Raw genomic sequence first — 9,284 nt, 5'->3', positions numbered from 1 at the left:
CGTTACACAAGTTTCGAACTCCCTCGAGGCTAACTCAATCTGTGTAATTCGACCCGCATAATTTTATTTTAATATTTATTTATTTAAAGTGCGCCTATAAAACTGGAAATTGACGATCATTACAATTTATTCATGCGGTTCTAGGTCTAATACTTACGCTGGTCACTTACAATATATAGGAGAATACATACATATATATAGTCACGTTTATATCCCTTGTGGGGTAGACAGAGCCAACAATATTAACAAAACTGATTGCCCGGGTTCAGCTGTGTCGTTTAATAATAGAGTTGAGATTCAAATAGTGACAGGTTGCTAGCCCATCGCCTAAAAGAAGAATCCCAAGTTTATAAGCCTATCCCTTAGTCGCCCTTTACGACATCCATGGGAAAGAGATGGAGTGGTCCTATTCTTTTTTGTATTGGTGCCGGGAACCACACAGCAAGTTTATAAGCTTTAATATTAATATAGGTGAATCATGGATCAATTAATGCGCAGTCCAGCGTTATTTATTTAGATGTCAATATTACACACGCCAAATGAGACCGGTTGTGTGTCGACCCATTATATTTCGTCATAATTATTGTCAATCTTGTTTACCAGCAATACTTTCGATGACTGACTGATAATTTTTAGGTCTTCAAGTTGTAAAATCTTTTTTTTTTTTTAATCAAAGCTTTTAATGCGGTAACTTTTAGTCGCCAGTTACATCGTCTATCCTTTACGTGGTAGACAGAGCCAATAGGCACAAGACTCGAAGGTCTCGTTCAGCTGGACGGCTTTTTTATTGATGTTTATTTAAAAGTTATTTTGTTAAATCCATGTCAATCACTTATTTTGTTAAATCCCAGGTTTATACTTCTAATTTGATATTACTACTTAGATAATAAAAAACAAGATAATCTCTGCAACCTATGCAGGAGAATCTACCACGTATTGAAAAATATAAATAATAATTTTATGCACAAAAAAGCTGAATTCTCTATCATTAAGCCAAACAGCTGAACTTGGCCTATCAGTCTTTTCAAGACTTTTCATTATGTCTTCCCCGCATGGGCTATAGACGTGATTATAAAGGTAAGTTTCAATATCTAAATATTAAATATAATGTAAGTAAATGTTTGTATGTATGTCCAGTTGCCTAAATAGAAAGTGCAAGTTCTCTCACCATAAATAATTATCATACATACATACATATAGGTACTACGTCTATATCCCTCGCGCGGAAGACAGAGCCAACAGCTTGGAAAGACTGATAGGCCAGGCTGTTTGGCTTAATGGTAGAATTGAGATTAAAATAGTGACAAGTTGCTAGCACATCGCCTAAAAGAAGAGTCCCAAGTTTATACGCCTATCCCATAGTCTCCTATATATATATACATATACCTACCAACGCTACTGAATAAACATGATTATTATATATATATTAAATACAACATTAGTTTCATCATATTGTAGACAGTATTCGTATTACAAATGTCGTTTACATCACTTTATCGGTAAAAAGGTCGAACAGCGTGTCACGAAACAGACGAGACTGCATATTTTGTTATGTACAAAAGATAGTGCCGTGTGGTTCCCGGCACCAATAAAAAGAAGAATAGGACCACTCCATCTCTTGCCCATGGATGTCGTAAAAGGCGACTAAGGGATAGGCTTACAAACTTGGGATTCTTTTTTAGGCGACAGGCTAGCAACCTGTCACTATTTGAATCTCAATTCTATCATTAAGCCAAATAGCTGAACGTGGCCTTTCAGTCTTTTCAAGACTGTTGGCTCTGTTTACCCCGTAAGGGATATAAACGTGATGATATGTACGTATGTATGTACAAGAGATACTGTATCATATCTTGTCCATTGGAGTAGGAACTAGTGGTTAAAGCTGGTAGGTGTTGGTTTCAAATTTCACTGTGTTCGTTTTTCGGTAATTACTAGACTAGCAGTACCCGCGACTTCGTCCGCGTGGAATAGTTATTTTGGCCATCATTGAAGCCCTCAAGAATGAATAATTTTCCCCGTTTTTTGAACATTGTTCATTATTTCTTCGCCCTTAAAGGTTGCAGCGTGATGATATATAGCCTAAAGCCTAGCCTTCCTCGATAAATGGTCTATTCAACACAAAGAATTTTTCAATTCCAACCAGTAGTCCTGAGATTAGCGCGTTCAAACAAACAAACAAACTCTTTAGCTTTATAATATTAGTATAGATTATAGTATCGTTGAGTTATCGCGTAACACAAGTCTCCAACTTACTTCGAGGCTAACTCAATCTGTGTAATATTTATATTTATTTATTTATAGTCAGGAAACCCATCATATTTATCTGAATCACTTAGGTAAAAGTTAAATTTAGGAAATGGTTGTATTAATATTATCTAGTAATAAAAACAAACAAGTCTTAATGTCAACTTTATTATCACACTTAAGAAAGATATAAGACATATCACGATGGCACTATAGTTCAGTGCTTCAGCAAACCAAGATATTGGTGATGGAACTAATATACGACTTCGCTTAGACTAAAAGATTCACTTTACAGAATAAATTAACTGAAAGAGTATAATTTTGTTGGGATTTTTTTACTCTTAATTCAAATACAAAACGATTTAAAAAAATGATAATTTAATATTCGTATCATATTTTTTTTATAACTAATTAATTTATTGCTACGTAACGTGGCAAATATTTGAATGATCTAAAGCTCAAAAATTATTGGTAAGGAAATATTTCGAACATTAAAAAATGGTGACACAAAAATTTGCAGCGAACCTTTGGTGAGTATAATTATGATGTCATTTTGTTGAAGACCATTACAATGATCTTAAATTCTTCATCAAAATATACTCGGACATAATGCAGTATAATTACTTACTAATATTTACAGGTAGGTATCTCATCAAGTTCACAAGTAATAAGTAGGTAAATATTGTTACAAAGTTTTAGAAAACTACGAAAGAAAAATCTCAGATTGTTTCATTATTATATAAACTAAGTCTAAATAGTTTGGAGAGTAAATTGACTAAAGAATAATGAGCGTCTGCACAAAACAACATATAGTTATTGTAATTACTAGTACTAATGTATAATTATTAGTACTAATTATTATTAGATTATTTTCCTTGTACTTCATCTGTTTTTAAATTGTGACCATCACAAAACCAAATTTAGATTACATTTACGCGCCTAACAATAAAATGAACTACACTCATTTATGCGTTTGCCTAAATCAGTGTTATCGAAATAAAAAGTTGATGGAAACATTTCTATAAGTTAACCGTAGGTAAGTACGTTTTTGATGCAGCGATCAGCTATTTAGTTATGTAGGTATATTGAGTAGGAAGATTAGTCCATATAATGTAGGTATATCAGAAATACTCATTTCGCCTCAACCTTTAATAGATGAAGGCTATTATTTGCGATGGATGCGAAATATAAGAGCCGTGATCACCGTTAAATAACATATAAGGGTTTGTTCTCAAAACCAAGAGCAATTCCACGAGAAATTAACGAACTCAACAATGTGATTTTTTTATATTATATTTGAGTCCGTCTGACCTCAATCTGTCTGGTAGTAAGCAAGTTGAGGCCTAAGATGGTGCACGGAAGCTCAAATAGTGCCTATTCACTCTTGCCTTGAAAATCCCCAAGTTTTATGTATCTGGGAAGAGGGATGCCAAATCACAGAGGTATCCCTAGAGCATTCGAGTTCACAGGTGAAGTACAAGGAATAACTAATAACGTTCTGTGAGACGCCACTGACTTTTAACCAGTACGGGTAGACTTAATTATTTATTTGGGGGCTCCCCTAACCGGCCTCACGGGCCTGGCTCCAATACCGCCGGCGGCCCTCCTTCTGGCGATGAGGGCGTCGAGGCCTCTCAGAGGGGGCGCTGGGGTCGTCTCCGCTGGTGGCGCCTCTGTCTCCGTCTCGCTCTTTTCAGCGCTCGTACTCTCTTCTGTCACCTCTGTTGAAGACTTCTTGGCGGCTTCTGTAGTTGCCTGTGGGATAATTTAAACGTCTCTAGTAGGATTAAATCTATGGTTGCTATGTTTAAATATTCTTTGTTAAGACACAGAAGGTTGTTACATTTTTCTACGTCAATTAGGTTTGTGTTTGTGTTATTATTTATAGAATAATTTAAAAACTTAATTATCTATCTTGTAGGCTTTGAGGCCAAAGGAACGCTTTGACCACTTTGATTTGCTTCCGAATTCATACAAGATCATTTCAAAGAAAATTGTGATCAATAACCTTTTTTAAATAACTATGAGAATATTGTTAGCCTGTAATGCCTTTAACCACAGACGGATGTTTTTAGGCTTGTCGCTCCTCCTTGTCCTCCCTTTTGGGCAAAAGCGTGCAAAAGGCTCTAAGGTGGGATGTACCTTTGCCTTTCAGCAATGCACGGGTGAAAAAAAAACAAAATGACAATATTTAAAAAATAACCACCTCGGTAGTAGCCAACTTCCTCTTGATCAACGGGTTGGGGCGCCGTGGTGGGGGGGTCTGGGTGACTCTTGGCTTCGGGGAGGGCGCCACTTGCAGTCTGTTGCGGATCCTCACGCCGCCTCGCACGGGTTGCTCGGGCGCAGGGGTCGGCGATGATCCCTGGGGATGACATGAAGATTCTCAATTCAATTCTTTATAAGTATTTGCATTTGAAGAAAGTGAAAGATAAGAATTTTAATAAAGTGGTGCGTTTTATTTGGCGTTGGTTTCAGTCTTCAGTCTTCGTTTCAACATACTCAATATTACAACAATATATAATTAACAAAATACATATTTCAAAGACATGTTTGACGACAGGCAGAGAATAATCGTAAAATCCTGTACATGGTTTCACATCATATTAAGTAGGTACCTATAAATATTATTTTAGACTATCTGTCCCGGCAAACGTTGGTTTTGCCATATAAATAAGATTAAAACTCATCGATATTCTTAAATCCGCTGTCGATTTACTTTTTTTCTATAAAAGCGTTTTTCCACGAGTCTGCAAGCATTGGATCAGAATCAGTCGCAATTTAAAAAGTTAAGTAAATACTTATTGACTTCCAAACACTTATCGAGAAAAGATTTGTTGTTTACGTGTAGTCACGTTTTTATCTTTTGCGGGGTAGACAGAGCAAACAATTTAAAAAAAAACCACGATTTTCGGCAAAGAGTCAGACAAAATCTTCAGTTGTAATACTACTTTTTCAAAAAAATACCTCGGCATGCTTAACAAAACAAAAATACCTCCGCTTCGGCATCTGTTGGAGCCACCTCTGGCGCGGAGGTCTCCGCTGGTGCTTCCGGAGCTGCCTCCGTGACGGCACCAGGTCTCAGACGAGGGTTGGCGCGCAGGTTTAGTCTCGCGCCGGGCCGGAGGGAAGCCGGTCTTAGGTTAGGTCTTGGACGCCTGAAATAATAAAGATATTAACACATACACACACATAATATCATGCCTCATTCCCGGTGGGGTAGGCAGATCCCACAACTTTCCTATAGCCATGATCTCTGTATACTTCTTTCGCTTCATCCATATTCCTGACCCTCTTGATTTAAGCTCAGCGGTTTCGGGATTATATATTTTATTTTATTTATCTGATTCTATTTTCGTGCAGATCTATTAAGGGAAAGGCTAATAATAAACATGGGATTCTCCTTTTAGGCGAAGGGTAAGCAAACTGTCACTATTAAAGTGCTAATTAAAAAAAGTACAGCCATTACCGACATAATATGTAACTTTGTCATATCTTCGTTTTAAAGGAAGTTATTGAAGTGTCATCAATATTTTGACACAGAGCTTATTTCATTGTTTTAAACATTAGGTTAGTAGTTAACTTAAATATTAATATAGGTTGAAGATCGATAATACGACATCATCTAGTTATCTGATAAAAATTAATAACTGGTTAACACTCGTATCTTGCTTTGCAAATACGACAATTATACATACAAACATACATATAGAAAATGAAATCGACTAAAAACAAGTCGCCGAATGGAAATTAAATGGCAAAACGTGGAATGAAAACTACGAGTATAGAAAACAGAAAGTTGAAAACACGATGTGCGTAAAATTATTACTTTTTAACAATTTCTCCCAATTCTGCCGTGTGTGGAAACTATTAAATATTCGATACGCTATTGTTATGAACAATTAAAGGTACACTTTTATTACTTACACTTATCAGAGAAAGTAATATTAATTTGACAACTTTTCATTGCTAGCAAAAAAAATTCAAAAGAATTTTTGGATTTTTTTTTTGCTAGGATTTCATAATAGAACTTTCATACCCAATAGTCCTAGATGGTGCCGGTGTGGTCTCAGCTGGTTCGGAACCTGATGATGCATCATCTTCCACTGGAGCCGAAGCAGCCGTGGTGGAGGTCAACGGCCTCCGGAGTCCAGGGCGGGGGCGGCTCCTGGAATCATAAGTTTTAGGTAATTAAGTCAATGCAATTAATTTCAAGGGATTGTATCTAATCATTAAGCCTAAAATTAAGCTAAATAATCTTTTGTCATTAAGGCTTAACAGCTGAACGTGGCTTGTCAGACTTTCAACATTGCTGGCTCTGTCTACCAATACCAATACCAAAACTGTAGCATTTTGATAACATTCAACGTGAGCTTTTTATAACGGGGTGAGGTTAGGTTAGTTTTATTGGAAATTCTTAAGAAAACTTTCTATGTCTTTATTTTACGAATGCTGACTGCACAGTCATATATTGTTTTACAAATGGAACATTTAACAGACGGGAGACAGAAAAAAAATGCTTACCTCGGCGCGGGAGTTTCACTTGCTCCGTTGCTTTCTTCCTGCGCCGGCGCAGCGGTGGTTGAGCTCGGTCGAGTACGGCCTCCGAACAGTCCTCGTCGGCCGAATGCCTATAACAATCAATAAATAAATATATACTGGACAAATATTGATTTCTCTTGATTGAGCTAGCCCCAAAGTTCGAAACTTGGTTATGGGCTACTAATTAAACAATATTATATTTAATAATAAATTCAATAGTAAACATTACAAGAGTATTATTTCAAGACAATCACAAATAGTTCGTTTTTGATCACGACCTAACCAAGTATCGAACCCTAGGGTTATGAGGTAACAAAAGCCACCCACTCCCTCCCGTGGAAGTTCCACCCGGAATCCCGGATATTCCTTAACCTGGGTATCATGAATGCAAAACCCCAGTGTTGACAAATCTGCAAATTAACAATGAGACACGATCCTATGTAGGTTTAGGGAAGGTGGAAGAAGAAGGCATAAGTATTCTTGCCTCTGCAATTCCTGTTCTCAGATTTAGTCTAGGACGAATCCAGGAACTTAAGTAGGCGTTCATAAAATTTTTGATCTCACGAATAAAAAAATCTATTAAAATAAAACACAAATTCGCAATGCAACATTCGCTTAGCAAAATACAGTCAATAAGTCTTAATAATAAACCAAATATAATCATTTTATAAGAAAAAAATAATGTGGATATATTACCTTAGGTTGTACTACGGCCTTCTCTACAGGAGCTGACGAAGCAGTGGAAGCCTCTGACGCAGCAGCAGTGGTTCTGCGGACGCCACCAGGCTTACTGAATCGACCTGTGGACATATCATTGGTTACAACCTGTGACCCGAAACTTTATCCGCAAATAACATCGTATTATTGAACGTTTTCCAAGATGGTAACAACCATCTCATGAAACGTATTTTGTAATTAAACCTCTATGAACATCTTTTTTATATATATATTATACTAATATAATTAAAATAACCTATCACACGCTCCTACCTAGGGTTAATACGAGTATAAAAACATTCGCAATTATAAAGGCACAAGTTACAAACGCTAAGCAGTTTACACAAAAAAAATCGCATTCGCAAAGCACGACAAATCTAAGGATAAAGATTAAATTGTATTCTATATCTTAGAAAAATAAATCATAATTTTCTAATGCAAAGAAATTTATGATACAAATTATAATTACGTAAATAGGTATTATGAATATGTGTTTTTTAAGTTTAATGTTTACCTCGGGCTCTTGTGGAGGTCTCTTGAGGGGCTTCAGTGGCGGCTGACGTGGATGACACCTTGGCACGAGCTCCTGGTCTCCCCTTAAACCGAGAAGGACGAGTGACAGGCGCAGGAGTAGTAGTCGTGGTAGTAGGAGCTGGGGTAGTTGTAGTAGTGGTTGTTGTGGTCGTGGTCGTCGTCGTCGGTGTAGTTGCTTCCTCTGTCGTGCTCAGAGCTTCAGTTGTCCATGCATCGTCCTCCACTGTTGTTGTACCATCGTACGATACATCGCTGGTCGGATTAATTTCATTATTTAGATTTTCACCAGCCAAGTAAGCGTAGAGATCTAACGCCACTTTTTCCATTGCAGTCATCGTTGTGTATTCTGTTGTGTCTTGCTCGTAAGTTGTTGTCTGCTTGTAATCAGACGGCAATTTGGAATCATCATTTATTTCTTGGAATCTAATACCTCCAGATAGACTATGACCTTCCCTCAAAGAATCTTTGGCATGAGTTGGCTCTTTGGCTGTAGGCAAAGTTTCAGGAATCTCTGTAGTGGTTTTGCTTTCTGATGAATACCTTGACGGTGGTTCTTTGTATTGTGAAGGTAATTCTCCAGTCTTAAAGCTATCTAAGTCAACCAATTCAGAGCTGGGACGTCTGGAAGTACAAAATTCAAAGTCCTTAAGTTGGATTAATGAAATAGAAAGCAATACGAGAAACAAAAAGCAAAAGCAAAACAAATGTTGCATCAAAATACTCAAGACGGGCTAATTAAAGACAGACAGCCGACCGTGAAAACTTTACAATAATTTTTACAGCAGTGCTCTTAAATTTGAACTACAACCTAGAGACTTGAAATGAAGTTTGTAATGACACTGGAATAAGAGCACGTAATAGTGGTTTAATAGTTTCTACCTGATATGGGCACGTGTCCTGCTTCTAGTTTGGCCAATAGATTCATCAGCGATGTTGTCAATTTGCGGGCGTCCGCGTTGTCTCACAACTTCAGTTGATGGTTCAGGAGCTGTGGTTGTTGTGGCAGCAGCCAAGTTGCGGCCGCGTGGCGGGAAGCGAGTGCTCGATGGTAACCTTCAGAAAAAGTGAGTAGTACTATTACCAAAAGTATTAACTAAGTAAAGCTTAAATGCTCAAATCTAATTCCCAAATTGTGCTTCCCTTTCAAGAGTTAAGAATGCGACTAAAACTAAGATCATCAGGATGACGAGTTTCTAAATTATGAAAGACATGTTTGAATAATTATATTGGGCCTCCATTAAAAATAT

General features: G+C 37.1%; 1 protein-coding gene across 1 annotated transcript in view; it reads right to left on the bottom strand.

The window, feature by feature from the left end:
* Window positions 1-2,411: 2,411 nt before the first annotated feature.
* The window catches only part of LOC106130626 (mucin-2), a 42,087-nt gene continuing 35,214 nt past the window's right edge, over window positions 2,412-9,284 (bottom strand). Inside the window, exons 3-10 of the mRNA XM_013329520.2 lie at window positions 8,917-9,090; window positions 8,018-8,658; window positions 7,483-7,586; window positions 6,769-6,875; window positions 6,284-6,412; window positions 5,240-5,402; window positions 4,451-4,609; window positions 2,412-3,999 (exon numbers count right to left, since the gene is read on the bottom strand). Coding sequence (XP_013184974.2) covers window positions 3,790-3,999; window positions 4,451-4,609; window positions 5,240-5,402; window positions 6,284-6,412; window positions 6,769-6,875; window positions 7,483-7,586; window positions 8,018-8,658; window positions 8,917-9,090 — 1,687 coding nt within the window. The 3' untranslated portion in view covers window positions 2,412-3,789. The remainder of the gene's footprint in view (window positions 4,000-4,450; window positions 4,610-5,239; window positions 5,403-6,283; window positions 6,413-6,768; window positions 6,876-7,482; window positions 7,587-8,017; window positions 8,659-8,916; window positions 9,091-9,284) is intronic.

This window comes from Amyelois transitella, chromosome Z (genome assembly GCF_032362555.1).
Source record: "Amyelois transitella isolate CPQ chromosome Z, ilAmyTran1.1, whole genome shotgun sequence".
Classification (NCBI taxonomy): Eukaryota; Metazoa; Arthropoda; class Insecta; order Lepidoptera; family Pyralidae; genus Amyelois; species Amyelois transitella.
The sequence above is the reverse complement of the archived record's forward strand: the minus strand, read 5'-3'. Positions and strand labels throughout refer to the sequence as shown.